General features: G+C 51.4%; 1 protein-coding gene across 5 annotated transcripts in view; it reads left to right on the top strand.

Annotated features, from left to right (window-relative positions):
* tusc3 (tumor suppressor candidate 3) overlaps positions 1 to 15,801 on the top strand; it is a 921,641-nt gene that overhangs the window by 226,329 nt on the left and 679,511 nt on the right. For all 5 annotated transcript variants that reach the window (XM_085970510.1, XM_085970520.1, XM_085970545.1 and 2 more), the window contains one exon: positions 7,421 to 7,590. In XM_085970510.1, the coding sequence (XP_085826636.1) occupies positions 7,421 to 7,590 (170 nt within the window). The remainder of the gene's footprint in view (positions 1 to 7,420; positions 7,591 to 15,801) is intronic.

Here is a 15,801-nt window from a genome sequence, read left to right on the forward strand (position 1 = left end):
GAGCAAAGCAGACATTGCTATCGGGGAGGAGAAGTGTGAAATATTAGATGAAATAAACATAGTGAGAGAGGAAGTATTAAGGGGTTTAGCAGCTTTAAAAGTGGATAAATCCCCAGGCCCGGATGAAATGTATCCCAGGCTGTTAAGTGAAGCAAATAGCAGAGGCCCTAACCATCATTTTCCAATCCTCTCTGGCTTCAGGTGTGGTGCCGGAGGACTGGATGACTGCTAATGTGGTACCCTGTTTAAAAAGGGAGAAAAGGATAGACCGAATTATTACAGGCCAGTCAGCCTAACCTCGGTGGTGGGAAAATTATTGGAAAGAATTCTGAAGGACAGGATAAATCTTCATTTAGAAAGACATGGATTAATCAAGGATAGTCAGCACGGATTTGTTAAGGGAAGGTCATGTCTGACAAACTTGATTGAATTTTTTGAGGAGGTAACAAGGAGAGAAACTCCAGAGGTTATCCACTTCGCTGGTAAAAACAGGAAGACAGATTATTATCTGAACGGCAATAGATTGGGAAAAGGGGAAGGATGTTCCCGATGGCAGGGAGTCCAGAACCAGGGGTCACAGTCTAAGGATAAGTGGTAAGCCATTTAGGACAGAGATGAGGAATTTCTTCACCCAGAGAGTGGTGAACCTATGGAATTCTCTACCACAGAAGGCAGTTGAGGCAAATTCATTAAATATATTCAAGAAGGAGTTAGATATATTTCTTAAAGCTAAAGGGATCAAGGGATATGGGGAGAAAGCAGGGACAGGGTACTGAATTTGGATGATCAGCCATGATCTCATTAAATGGCGGAACAGGCTCGAGGGGCCGAATGGCCTACTCCTGCTCCTATCTTCTATGTTTCTATGTAGATGAGGGTAGTGCGTTTGATGTAGTGTATATGGACTTTAGCAAGGCTTTTGATAAGATTCCACATGGCAGACTGGTCATGAAGTTAAAAGCCCATGGGATCCAGGGCAAAGTGTCAAGTTGGATTCAAAAGTGGCTCGGACGCAGGAAGCAGAGGGTAATGGTTGATGGGTGTTTTTGTGACTGGAAGGCTGTTTACAGTGGGGTTCCACAGGGCTCAGTACTAGGTCCCTTGCTTTTTGTGGTATATATCAATGATCTAGACTTGAATATATGGAGTATGATTAAGAAGTTTGCAGATGATACTAAAATCGGCTGTGTGGTTGATACTGAAGAAGGAAGCTGTAGCGTGCAGGAAGATATCAATAAATTGGTCAGGTGGGCAGAACAGTGGCAAATGGAATTCAATCCAGAGAAGTGTGAGGTAATGCATTTGGAGAGGGCTAATAAGGCAGGAGAATACACAATAAATGGTACAGGAAACTCTCGATTTACCAGCACCTAAATAATCAGAAATCTCTGTTAACCGACAAAATTCAGGAGTAGGTTCAGTTAAGTTTCACTTCATATTAGTGGCCGTTCCTGGATCTGTGGCTGTGTAACCTGCACCTGTTGCTAAGCAACACGGACGCCTGGATCTTGTGGCCGGGGTTCCTGCACCTGTTGCTAAGCAACAGGGACGCCTGGATCTTGTGGCCGGGGTTCCTGCACCTGTTGCTAAGCAACAGGGAAGTCTGGATCTGTTGCTGTGTATGGGGCTCTCGTACCTTTTACTATACCTCTCTGTAATCCGGACTTTTTGATAAACCGGCACCATGCTGGTCCCGTCGGTGCCGGATAAAAAAGAGTTTCCTGTAGTATACTGAGAAGTATAGAGGAACGGAGGGACCTTGGAGTGCATGTCCACAGATCCCTAAAGGTAGCAGGACAGGTAGATAAGGTGGTTAAGAAGGCACATGGGATACTTTTCTTTATTAGCCGAGGTTATGCTAGAACTGTATAAAACACTAGTTTGGCCACAACGAGAGTACTGCGTACAATTCTGGTTACCAAATTACAGGAAAGATGTGATTGCACTCGAGAGGGTACAGAGGAGATTTACAAGAATGTTGCCAGGACTGGAGAATTTTTGGTATGAGGAAAGATTGGATAGGCTGAGGTTGTTTTCTTTGGAACAGAGGGGGCTGAGGGGAGATTTAATTGAGGTGTGTAAAATTATGAGGGGTCTAGTTAGAGTGGATAGGAAGAACCTATTTCCCTTAATAGAGCAGTCAATAACCAGGGGGAATAGATTTAAAGTAATTGGTTGAAAGATGAGAGGGGAGTTGAAGAGAAATGTTTTCACCCAGAGGGTGGTGGGTATCTGGAACTCACTGCCTGAAAGGGTGGTAGAGGCAGAAACCCTCATCACATTTAAAAAGTACTTCAGTACTTGGATATGCACTTGAAATGCAGTAACGTGCAAGGCTGGAAAGTGGGATTAGGCTGGATAGCTCTTTTTTGGCCACCACAGGCATGATGGGCCAAATGGCCTCCTGCTGTGCCATAAATATCTATGATTGTATAACGGCGAGCGCTGCCCGCCTCGACGTTATTAATACCGCAAATTCCGGACCTGTAAAAAACTTTCTATTATGCCACAACATGTTTCTGTTACCAGTACTGTACATTTTGATACTATATTTGAATATTGTGACAGTTATGATGAGATAGCAGGACAATACATCATAACAATGTTATATGCAGATTTTATCCTTTATTTGTGTAATACAACAACTATTTTCTTCAGCCCTAAATCCTGATTTGAAAGGGGAAAAGAAATTCAGGAATAGTAAGAAACATTGCTGGATTCCTTTATTTAAAAAATTTCCTTTTACTAACCGGATCATGCAGGACATTAGCAGCGCAAGTGGACTGCATCACAGTTATAGTAACTTCTGATCTTTTTTAAAAATGTAAATGCTTGCCATGGCCCGGATTTTGCGGTCAGTGGCGAACGCCCGACGCTAGCTGTTCATTTTGCTTACAGCTACCCACAGACTTCGTGGGTTTTTGCACGGCAACCTATGGTCACCGGCAGCCCGATGCAGCATGGCAGCCTCTACAAGGGATCTGGGACCTGTGTGAACAGAGCTAGCAACAACATTTCTCTTCAACCAATCAGATTGAAGAATCCTTGCTGAGGCACGCAGAGTCTAAACCAAGAAGTGTAAGTTAGAATATTTAATTCAATGTAAAATCATGTACAGAAAGCGAAATAAGGAGAGGGAAAGAAAGATGAGATGGTCCTCAAGGTCCACCAGCAAGGCCATGTACACTGTCCCGCTCACAAAATCAGTAGCTATGCTGCTGCCACTGGTGTAGCACTGCGTGACATCAGTAGGATAGGCAAAGCCACACAAGACAGTCACTAAGAGAATGCATAAGGGCAATGAGTTGATTTCTTGTGTCATATTGGATGGATAGATGTATAAAGTTGAATTGGAAAGTTTGCTTTGTGGTGGCTTTTATTTCAGCATTGGGGCCACGAGGACGCCGTGATCATCAGTAAAAGAGGGAAAGTGAGGTGTGGAACAAAAATTGAAAGGGGAATTGGGGATGTGGTCATGGTACCTCAGGTGGCTGATTCCATCCCAGATATCCCGGCCAGAAAAGGGCTGTCTGGGTTGCATCCTTCATTCTGCTTCCTCCTCTTCGACTTCTTACTCTTCTGCATCTCCTCTTCCCTCTGCGAGCAGGTGCTATAAATCTGAAATTCCAGCATAAAATTCTGGAAATACTCAGCTGGTCTGGCAGCATCTTGACCTGAGACGTGAACTCTGTTTGTCTCTCCACGGATGTTGCCTGACCTGCTGAGTTTTTGCAGCATTTCTTGTCTTCTCTGAGGCCTTCCTTTACCATCTGAGGCCTGGCAAGCATCCAGCAGCACTCCCTACTCACTTACAAAACATGTATTGCAGCAAGCCACTACTTCAATAAAATAAAAAAACCAGTCCAAAAGCTGAAATGCAATCTTACCTGAAGGATGTGTGTGTCCCTTTAAGAGGTGCTGACATCACCACTGTCAGCCTGCTTGCATGCCAGGTTAACCTGGCGTGCTTAGGACCCAGCACTGAATTCAGCCCTAGGGTCGAAGCTCGGCATGGTTGCATGCTGATTGATGTCATTTCTTCTTTCAGGGCGTTGCCAGTTACCAACAGCGCAAAGGGGGACATGAATATGGCGGCCACCGCAGGACCCGCCACCAGGTGGCTGCCATTTTATTGCCTTTTCATGGCGCTATGGAATGGCGCTCAGATGAATTTCTAGTCCAATGAATGTAATGCAAGTTGGCTTTTTCTTCTGCCTTTTAACATTCCGTGATCTTGTATAAAGTCACAACTGCCCTATACACTCCTCAAGAGCAGAATCCAGTCTGTGCTTTTAAGGTTGCTCACTTGGCTTCCAAAGCATCTAATACTAATAATAATAATAATAATCAACTTTATTGTCATTGTTAGTGCACAAGTGCAGTACAACAAAATGTAGGCTTGCGGCTCCCGAGAGTGTACATTTTGATTAAGACATTTAACATTCAACATAAACATAAACATAATAAAGTGCATGTACGTGCTGTAACAATCCAGTTTACAGTTTTTATGCAGTTATATATCCTTGAGGATTAGCACAAATTGCTGATCTAGCTTCACATTGCCAACTAATGATTTGAACTTTCCAGCACTGTTGAACAATACAATTGGAAAGTAAAGTACGTCATGCCATTTATAACTACATAAAAAATTGCTGTACTCTTGTGAACTTTACACCGCTACATGAGATACATAGCAAGGAAGGAGGTAGTTCTGCTGCTCGAGGGATTTGCACCAACTTTGAAGACAAGGACTGACATATTCCAGGCACCCTGATGAGCAATGGCTGCAGGGCTATCCAGAGATGAATACACATGCAATGGAAAAGGTACAGAAATGAACAAGAAGACTGATCCCAAATGTAAGTGAAGAGCTGTGAGGAAAGATTAGAGAAGCTTGAGCTTCTGGAAATATAATTAACAGGGACCTCATTGAAGTATTTAAAATGATAATTGAAGTATATTCAACAACAACAACTTGTATTTATATAGCACCTTTAACATAGTAAAAAATCCCAAGGCGCTTCACAGGAGTATTAAGACAAAAAATTTGACACCGAGCCACATAAGGAGAAATTAGGGCAGGTTACCAAAAGCTTGGTCAAAGAGGTAGATTTTAAGAAATGTCTTAAAGGAGGAAAGAGAGGCGGAGAGGTTTAGGCAGGGAATTCCAGAGCTTGGGGCCTAGGCAATGGAAGGTACGGCCACCAATGGTTGAGCGATTATAATCAGGGATGCTCAAGAGGGCAGAATTTGAGGAGCACAGATATCTCGGCGGGGGGGGGTGGGTGGGGGGCTGGTGCTGAAGAAGGTTACAGAGACAGGCAGGGGCGAGACCATGGAGGGATTTGAAAACAAGGATGAGAATTTTGAAATCATGGCATTGCTTAACCGGGAGCCAATGTAGGTCAGCGAGCACAGGGATGACGGGTGAACGGGACTTGGTGCGAGTTAGGACACGGGCAGCCTAGTTTTGGATGACCTCAAGTTTACATAGGTTATTATTTCATATTAAGCCTGGAAAGTAAGATCAGAAAACATACATTAAGTAATCTTCTAAGTAGAGTAATAATGGCAAAAGTATTGGGTTTATTCAAACTGTGATTGTGTGCTGTGATGGCAGAGTTGCTAGGGAATGAATTTTGAGGGACTATTTACTTTAAATCGGTTAGTGTCTTAGTTCAAGTATTGGACAAATGAATTTGATATGAACATGTAAGGTGTTAATTATTGCTATTGCACAGTATGACTGCAACCTAACAGTTTTGGAGAGGGCACAAACAAAAAGGGATGGCATTAGTGGGAAAGTAACATTTGGCACTTTGCACAGAGCTCTTCCAGATAGTCTTAACTGCTATTATGCCTCTCTCCAGGCTTTTTAAATTAATTCTGTCTTATTTGTTCAGTCCCCATAGGTACCCAAATATACTTTCCTCTTCAAGGGGAAAACTGTTGGGTTACTGCCCATTTAAAAGGTTGTTTCTGTAAAGGTGTCATATATAACAAAATAACATTGGCTTTTCTCTGCAGCGAAAATATAGCCTGCGCTCAAGTGCCCATCTGGCAGATGTGACTGGAGAGCAATTGGAGAGGGAACTCTGGATGATTTCCTTTTGCTTTTCTAACCCATGGATACTGAGTTAATTGTAGCAACCCTATATGCATTTTGGTTGAAGTCTGCTAACTTAGCACAGCCTGGGGATCAACCCTGATATTTTTGTCATTATTGGACCCTTTCATATTTAAATTGTAGTTTAAGTGAGTTTTCCAGTCTTGGAAAATTAATACTAACAAAAAAAGGCGCAGGCTTGCTGAGATGAATGACATACTCATATTCCTTTATGTTGACTTCCATTGCTGAAAGCAGTTTCTTGTTTTCAAGTTTAAAGCTAATTGATCAAAGCTTTCATTTCATTAACTGCTGCCTTACCCCAGTTAACTCATATTTGATACTTTTTAAAAATTTGTTTATGGGATGTGGGCATCGTTGGCAAAGCCAACATTTATTGCCCATCCCTGATTGCCCTTGAGAAAGTGGTGGTGAGCCGCCTTCTTGAACCGCTGCAGTCCATGTGGTGAAGGTACTCCCACAGTGCTGTTAGGGAAGGAGTTCCAGGATTCAAATAGATTTAAATAGGGAATAGATTTAAAGTAATTGGTTGAAAGGTGAGAGGGGAGTTGAAGAGAAATGTTTTCACCCAGAGGGCGCTGGGTGTCTGGAACTCACTGCCTGAAAGGGTGGTAGAGGCAGAAACCCTCACCACATTTAAAAAGTGCTTGGATGTGCACTTGAAGTGCCATAACCTACAGGGCTACGGACCAAGAGCTGGAAAGTGGGATGAGGCTAAATAGCTCTTTGTCGGCCGGCGCGGACACGATGGGCCAAAATGGCCGCCTTCCGTGCTGTAAATTTCTGTGATTCTACAATTCTATGAACCCATATGTGTTTTTAACAGCCTTCTCAACTTGTCCTGCCACCTTCAAAGATTTGAGTACATACACCCCCAGATCTCTCTGTTCCTGCACCCCCTTTATAATTTTAGTTAATATTGCCTCTCCTCATTCCTCCTACCAAAATGTATTCACACTTCTCTGCATTCAATTTCATCTACCATGTGTCTGCTGAACTCACCAGTCTGTCTAAGTCCTCCTGAAGTCTGTTACTATCCGCCTCATTGTTTACTACAATAATGGTAATTATTAGTTTCCTACACCTCTATTTTAAAATGCATAGATTAGTGGGTAAATATTTAATGCTTTCTAGAAATATGCTTTTTTATCAATTATATTAATACTTTAACCTAAATTGTTTCCTTCACTATCTTGACCTTAATACTTTTTACAGCCAGCATTTTATGACCATCATATAATTGATGTAAGAGATTTTCCTGTCTAATCCTCATTATTTCCTATTGTATGTCAGAACCTCCTGACAGAAAAGGTGGAACAGCTAATGGAATGGAGCTCCAGACGTTCAGTCATTCGAATGAATGGTGACAAATTTCGAAGGTTTGTGAAGGCCCCTCCTCGTAATTACTCCGTGATTGTGATGTTCACTGCTCTTCAGCCCCAGAGACAATGTTCTGTCTGCAGGTAAGAAAGAAACATTGATGCATCTCTTACAATAAAAATGACTAGGTATAATAGATAATTTTGGCAAGGTATGAACGTAAAATACTGTATTCCATCACTGTTATGACATCTATATCTAACTCCACTTTACCATCAGTATAACATTTGTAATACAGAAAATGTAACATTTAAAATGTACAATTTGAGTGTATCACATGACTCTACATTTAGAACATAAAATGAAGGCACGTCTATTGTTTCCATGACATGATTACAATTACTCTGTGATATAGTCGAATTTTTTGATTTTAATCAATACAGTATTTTTCTCCTTAGAACTCAAACTTTCTTGGTACCCTGTATTATAATATGCTACTTAAGTGCATGAAGCAGAATTTAAACCAATCCATTCATTATTCATATGAACACTTAACTGGATTTTACTCTTACTTAGTAAACCTTGGTTAACTTGCTATTTAATATAGTAGCCTGTATAAATGTTAGATTTTGTTCAGAAATTATTACAGTTACTTCAAAAAAGATGAATAAAGTACAGGCTTGAACCCAACATTATCTCTTATACTAATTTGTTTATATCTGGTTTTTCTTCTTTATTGCCTCTTTTTAAACTTCTTCCCCACTGTTCTTCATTCAGTGACTTTCTTATTCATCTAGAAGAGGCAGTCTGGATTGTGGAGTTCACCACAGCCTAGTTGTCAGTGTCACCGGGGAGTGTACTTGCATTGTGCAGACATAGGAACTCTGGCATTCTTCCATCTTTGTAAGATGAATGCTCCAAAATCAGTTTTCTTCATCCAGCAGGGTGCCAAAGAACTGCCAACATCTTTCGAAAAGCAAATTCAGTGTTAACATTAGAATTTCAATAAAATAAACTGCTATCATTTTGTACTATTACCACTTGAACTGTGGTAAAACAACCAGCAGTACAATTGTAGATTTTAGCCTTTACAAACTTTTCTTCTGGCAAGAACTTTGAGCCCTAGGGTGAAGTACTGATAATGGTAATGATTGCAGCAATTTAATGTGATGAATTTGGAGTATCAAACAAGAATCTTGATATTAAGGCACATTGGATCAGGCCGAACCCAAACTGCCCACTTCCAGTTTTAACGGAAACAGGCGGTGGGCAGTGACCAACCCACTCTCAGGAGGCAGGTCCCTCATTTAAATATTTTAATGAGGCTGCAGGCCTAAGATTTTTTTTTCTGGGTTTCCCGTGGCTCGGAAAGCCCGGCAGCCGAAGGGTGGTGAGGACTGCTGGATGGAACAGGTGGCCTTTCCAGCCTTTCCAGCACTGCTTGTGGCCCAGAAGGAGCATGAGTGCTTCCCCCTGGCATACCAAAGCTACCATGTTAGCCTCCCCAGTGATCGGACCCCCCCACACCCCCCCGATCCAATGCTTTCCTAATGTCCTCCACAGCCCGCAATTTCCTCTCCGCCCCCACCCCCGCATGTCCTCCACGGCCCCCCTACAATCTCCTCCACGGCACCCCCTGCAATCTCCTCCACGCTCCCCCCTGCAATCTCCTCCACGCTCTGCCCTACAATCTTCTCTATGGCCCCGCTGCGATCTCCTCCTCGGCCCCCCTGCGATCCTCCACGGCCCCCCTGCGATCTCCATCATGGCCCCCCTGCGATCTCCACCGCGGCCCCCCTGCGATCTCCTGCACGGCCCCCCTGCGATATCCTCCTCGGCCCCCCTGCGATCTCCTCCGCGGCCCCCCTGCGATCTCCTCCGCGGCCCCCCTGCGATCTCCGCGGCCCCCCTGCGATCTCCACCGCGGCCCCCCAGCGATCTCCTCTGCGGCCCCCCTGCGATCTCCTCCGCGGCCCCTCTGCGATCTCCTCGGCCCACCCCCGCAATCTCCTGCTCGGCCCCCCCCCGCAATCTACTCCGCGGCCCCCCCCCGCGATCTCCTCCGCGGCCCCCCCGCGATCTCCGCGGCCCCCCCCGCGATCTCCTCCGCGGCCCCCCCTGCGATCTCCTCCGTGGTCACCGCCCCCCCGCGATCTCCTCCGTGGTCCCCCCCCCCGCGATCTCCTCCTTGACCCGCCCCCCGCCGCGATCTCCTCCTCGGCCCCCCCCCCGCGATCTCCTCCTCGGCCCCCCCCCCGCGATCTCCTCCGCAGCCCCCCTGCGCTCTCCTCCACGGCCCCACTGCGATCTCCTCCGCGGCCCCCCTGCGATCTCCTCCGCGGCCCCCCTGCGATCTCCTCCGCGCCCCCCTGCGATCCTCCACAGCCCCCCTGCGATTCTCCACGGCCCCCCTGCGATCTCCTCCACGACCCCCCTGCGATCTCCTCCTCGGCCCCCCTGCAATCTCCACCGTGGCCCCCCTGCTATCTCCTCCGCGGCCCCCCTGCGATCTCCTCCTCGGCCCCCCACCCCCCCACCCCGCGATCTCCTCCTCGGCCCCCCCCCCGCGATCTCCTCCGCGGCCCCCCCACGATCTCCTCCGCGGCCGCCCCCCCCCACAATCTCCTCCGCGGACCCCCCCCACGATCTCCTCCGCGACCCCCCTGCGATCTCCTCCTCGGCCCCCCTGCGATCTCCTCCGTGGCCGCCCCCCCCACAATCTCCTCCGCGGCCCCCCCCCACAATCTCCTCCGCGGCCCCCCCCCACGATCTCCTCCGCGGCCCCCCTGCGATCTCCTCCGCGGCCCCCCCACGATCTCCTCCGCGGCCGCCCCCCCCACAATCTCCTCCGCGCCCCCCCCCCCACGATCTCCTCCGCGACCCCCCTGCGATCTCCTCCTCGGCCCCTCTGCGATCTCCTCCGCGGCCGCCCCCCCCACAATCTCCTCCGCGGCCCCCCCCCACGATCTCCTCCGCGGCCCCCCTGCGATCTCCTCCGCGGCCCCCCTGCGATCTCCTCCGCGGCCCCCCCTGCGATCTCCTCCGCGCCTCCTTGCGATCTCCTCCGCGCCCCCCTGCGATCCTTCACGGACCCCCTGCGATCTCCACGGCCCCCCTGCGATCTCCTCTGCGGCCCCCCTGCGATCTCCTCTGCGGCCCCCCTGCAATCTCCTCCACGCTCTGCCCTACAATCTTCTCTATGGCCCCGCTGCGATCTCCTCCTTGGCCCTCCTGCGATCTCCTCCTCAGCCCCCCTGCGATCCTCCACGGCCCCCCTGCGATCCTCCACGGCCCCCCTGCGATCTCCTCCGCGGCCCCTCTGCGATCTCCGCGGCCCCCCTGCGATCTCCTCCGCGGCCCCCCTGCGATCTCCACCGCGGCCCCCCAGCGATCTCCTCCGCGGCCCCCCAGCGATCTCCTCCGCGGCCCCCCTGCGATCTCCTCCGCGGCCCCTCTGCGATCTCCTCGGCCCACCCCTGCAATCTCCTCCTCGGTCCCCCCCCCGCGATCTACTCCGCGGCCCCCCCCGCGATCTACTCCGCGGCCCCCCCGCGACCTCCTCCGCGGCCCCCCCGCGATCTCCTCCGCGGCCCCCCCCGCGATCTCCGCGGCCACCCCCCTGCGATCTCCTCCGTGGTCCCCCCCCCCCCGCGATCTCCTCCTCGACCCCCCCCGCGATCTCCTCCTCGGCCCCCGCCCCCCGCGATCTCCTCCTCGGCCCCCCCCGCGATCTCCTCCGCGGCCCCCCTGCGCTCTCCTCCACGGCCCCCCGGCGATCTCCTCCGCGGCCCCCCTGCGATCTCCTCCGCGGCCCCCCTGCGATCTCCCCCGCGCCCCCCTGCGATCTCCTCCGCGCCCCCCTGCGATCCTCCACAGCCCCCCTGCGATTCTCCACGGCCCCCCTGCGATCTCCTCCACGGCCCCCCTGCGATCTCCTCCACGGCCCCCCTGCGATCTCCTCCTCAGCCCCCCACCCCCCCCCGCGATCTCCTCCGCGGCCCCCCTGCGATCTCCTCCGCGGCCCTCCTGCGATCTCCTCCGCGGCCCCCCTGCGATCTCCTCCGCGGCCCCCCTGCGATCTCCTCCGTGCCCCCCTGCGATCTCCTCCGCGCCTCCTTGCAATCTCCTCCGCGCCCCCCTGCGATCCTTCACGGACCCCCTGCGATCTCCTCTGCGGCCCCCCTGCGATCTCCTCTGCGGCCCCCCTGCGATCTTCTCCACGGCCCCCCTGCGATCCTCCCCGGTCCCCCTGCGATCTCCTCTACGGCCCCCTGCGATACTCCACGGCCCCCCTGCGATCTCCTCCTCGGCCCCCCTGCGATCTCCTCCGCAGCCTCCCTGCGATCTCCTCCATGGCCCCCTGCGATCTCCTCCGCGGCCCCCCTGCGATCTTCCCCACGGCCCCCTGCGATCTCCTCCACGGCCCCCTGCGATACTCCACGGCCCCCCTGCGATCTCCTCTGCGGCCCTGCGATCTCCTCCGCGGCCCCCCTGCGATCTCCTCCACGGCCCCCTGCGATCTACTCCGCGGCCCCCCTGCGATCTTCCCCACGGCCCCCTGCGATCTCCTCCGCGGCCCCCCTGCGATCTTCCCCACGGCCCCCTGCGATCTCCTACATGGCCCCCTGCGATCTCCTCCACGGCCCCGCTGCGATCTCATCCACGGCCCCCTGCGATCTCCTCCGTGGTCCCCCACCCCCCCGCGATCTCCTCCTCGACCCCCTCCGCGATCTCCTCCTCGGCCCCCGCCCCCCGCGATCTCCTCCTCGGCCCCCCCCCGCGATCTCCTCCGCGGCCCCCCTGCGCTCTCCTCCACGGCCCCCCTGCGATCTCCTCCGCGGCCCCCCTGCGATCTCCTCCGCGGCCCCCCTGCGATCTCCTCCGCGCCCCCCTGCGATCTCCTCCGCGCCCCCCTGCGATCCTCCACAGCCCCCCTGCGATTCTCCACGGCCCCCCTGCGATCTCCTCCACGGCCCCCCTGCGATCTCCTCCACGGCCCCCCTGCGATCTCCTCCACGGCCCCCCTGCGATCTCCTCCACGGCCCCCCTGCGATCTCCTCCTCAGCCCCCCACCCCCCCCGCGATCTCCTCCGCGGCCCCCCTGCGATCTCCTCCGCGGCCCTCCTGCGATCTCCTCCGCGGCCCCCCTGCGATCTCCTCCGCGGCCCCCCTGCGATCTCCTCCGTGCCCCCCTGCGATCTCCTCCGCGCCTCCTTGCAATCTCCTCCGCGCCCCCCTGCGATCCTTCACGGACCCCCTGCGATCTCCTCTGCTGCCCCCCTGCGATCTCCTCTGCGGCCCCCCTGCGATCTTCTCCACGGCCCCCCTGCGATCCTCCCCGGTCCCCCTGCGATCTCCTCTACGGCCCCCTGCGATACTCCACGGCCCCCCTGCGATCTCCTCCTTGGCCCCCCTGCGATCTCCTCCATGGCCCCCTGCGATCTCCTCCGCGGCCCCCCTGCGATCTTCCCCACGGCCCCCTGCGATCTCCTCCACGGCCCCCTGCGATACTCCACGGCCCCCCTGCGATCTCCTCTGCGGCCCTGCGATCTCCTCTGCGGCCCTGCGATCTCCTCCGCGGCCCCCCTGCGATCTTCCCCACGGCCCCCTGCGATCTCCTCCGCGGCCCCCCTGCGATCTTCCCCACGGCCCCCTGCGATCTCCTACACGGCCCCCTGCGATCTCCTCCACGGCCCCGCTGCGATCTCATCCACGGCCCCCTGCGATCTCCTCCGTGGGCCCCCCCCCCCCGCCGCGATCTCCTCCGTGGCTCCCCCCCCACAATCTCCTTTATGGCCCCCCCCTGCAATCTTCGCTCCTTCCCCAATCTCCCATTCTCACCTCCCCATTGATGACCCCCCAACCTCCAATCTCTCTGGGCCCCCTCCTCGATGTCCCGCTCGATCCCCGATCTCCCTCCTCCCCCGCTCCTTCCTCTATGCTCCCCAGCTGCGGCCTGGAGCCGCAGGTCTACCCCCCACAACAGCCAGCCAGTCTCTCAATCTGGCTGGTTGCGGCTGAGAAATTATTCCAAAAATGGTAATCAGGTCCTGCCATTAAATTCAGCAGGACCTGAGGGAAAGCCATTCTTTTGGGTTTCCCTACCACTGAACTGCTCCCCTGTTTCCTCCCCGCCTCCCCATAAATATTGGGGCCATAGTGTGAAGGATTCTTCTGTAGAAACCGGGAGAACATTAGATAGAGCAACTTCAGTTGGGGAAAAGAAGGGTAGGCTCCAGGAATGAAGGAATAACTAGAACTAAGATGCCATGTAAAACCCAGCACATGTCTGTAAAAGTAAGTACAGGAAACAGCATTAACCTAATGAGTGTTAGAATGTTACTTTAAAGTATTAGTTTACAACAACAAGTTGCATATATAGCAAAAATAGAAAGTGCTGCAAACACTTAGCGGGTCAGGCAGCATTTGTGGAGAGAATTGACAAGTTAATTGACAAGGGAACCTGTACAGGGAGACAGAAGAAAGGGAAACAAGGATAGAAGCAAAAGACAGGAAGGAGAAAAGCAAAAGTGGCAGTCAGAGAAATCAAGGGTTTAAATCAAACATGGCCACAGTAAATAATAATTCTAAAAGGTCTAACAGCATTAAAAAAACAAGACTGAAGCCTTTGTGTCTTAATGCGAGGAGCATTCGTAATAAGGTGGATGAATTAGCTGTGCAAATAGATGTAAACGGATATGATATGATTGGGATTACGGAAACATGGCTCCAGGGTGACCAAGGCTGGGAACTCAACATCCAGGGTATTCAATATTCAGGAAAGACAGGCAAAAAGGAAAAGGAGGTGGGGTAGCATTGCTGGTTAAAGAGGAGATTAACACAATAGTAAGGAAGGATATTAGCTCTGATGATGTGGAATCTGTATGGGTAGAGCTGAGAAATACCATGGGGCAGAAAACGTTAGTGGGAGTTGTATACAGACCACCAAACAGTAATGCTGAGGTTGGGGATGGCATTAAACGGGAAATTAGAGACGCGTGCAATAAGAGCACAGCAGTTATCATGGGTGACTTTAATCTACATATAGATTGGGCTAACCAAATTAGTAACAATACTGTGGAGGAGGAATTCCTGGAGTGTATACGGGATGGTTTCCTGGACCAATATGTCGAGGAACCAACTAGAGATCAGGCCATCTTAGACTGGGTATTATGTAATGAGAAAGGATTAATTAGCAATCTTGTTGTGCCAGGCCCCTTGGGTCAGAGCGATCATAATATGATAGAATTCTTCATTAAGATGGAGAGTGAAGTATTTGACTCATAGAAGATAGGAGTGGGCCATTCGGCCCCTCTAGCCTGCTCCGCCATTCAATGCGATCATGGCTCATCATCCAAGTTCAGTACCCGGTCCCTGCTTTCTCCCCATACCCCTTGATCCCTTTAGCCTTAAGAAATATATCCAACTCCTTCTTGAATATATTTAATGACTTGGCCGCTACTGCCTTCTCTGGTAGAGAATTCCACAGGTTCACCACTCTCTGGGTGAAGAAATTCCTCCTCATTTCTGTCCTAAATGGCCTACCCCTTATCCTTAGACTGTGACCCCTGGTTCTGGATTCCCCGACCATTGGGAACATCCTCCCTGCATCTAGTCTGTCCAGTCCTGCCAGAATTTTATAAGTTTCAATGAGATCCCCTCTCATTCTTCTAAACTCCAGTGAGTACAAGCCCAATCGTCCCAATCTCTCCTCATACGTCATTCCTGCCATCCCAGGTATCAGCCTGGTGAATCTTCACTGAACTCCTTCCATGGCAAGAATATCCTTCCTCAGATAAGGCGACCAAAACTGCACACAATACTCAAGATGTGGTCTCACCAAGGCCCTGTACAACTGCAGCAAGACATCCTTGTTCTTGTACTCAAACCCTCTCGCTATGAAGGCCAACATACCATTTGCCTTCTTAACCGCCTGCTGTACCTGCATGCTTACCTTCAGCGACTGGTGCACAAGGACACCCAGGTCTCGTTGCACTTCCCCTTCTCCCAATCTATTGCCATTCAGATAATAATCTGCCTTCCTGTTTTTGACACCAAAGTGGATAACCTCACATTTATCCACGTTATATTGCGTCTGCCATGCTTCTGCCCAATCACCCAACCTGTCCAAATCATCCTGTAGTTTCTCTGCATCCTCCTCACAGCGCACACGCCCACCCAGCTTTATGTCGTCTGCAAATTTAGAGATATTACATCTAGTTCCCTTGTCTAGATCATTAATATATATTGGCCCAGTAATTCGGGTCCAAATGCGTGAGTACGGTCTGGGTACTCACGCATCTGGCCGGATGAAATGCCGGCGTTCAGGAAACACCGTGCATGCGGGGAACGCC

This window comes from Somniosus microcephalus, chromosome 2, assembly GCF_052327205.1.
Source record: "Somniosus microcephalus isolate GS21.2 chromosome 2, FLI_Smic_1.0, whole genome shotgun sequence".
NCBI lineage: Eukaryota > Metazoa > Chordata > Chondrichthyes > Squaliformes > Somniosidae > Somniosus > Somniosus microcephalus.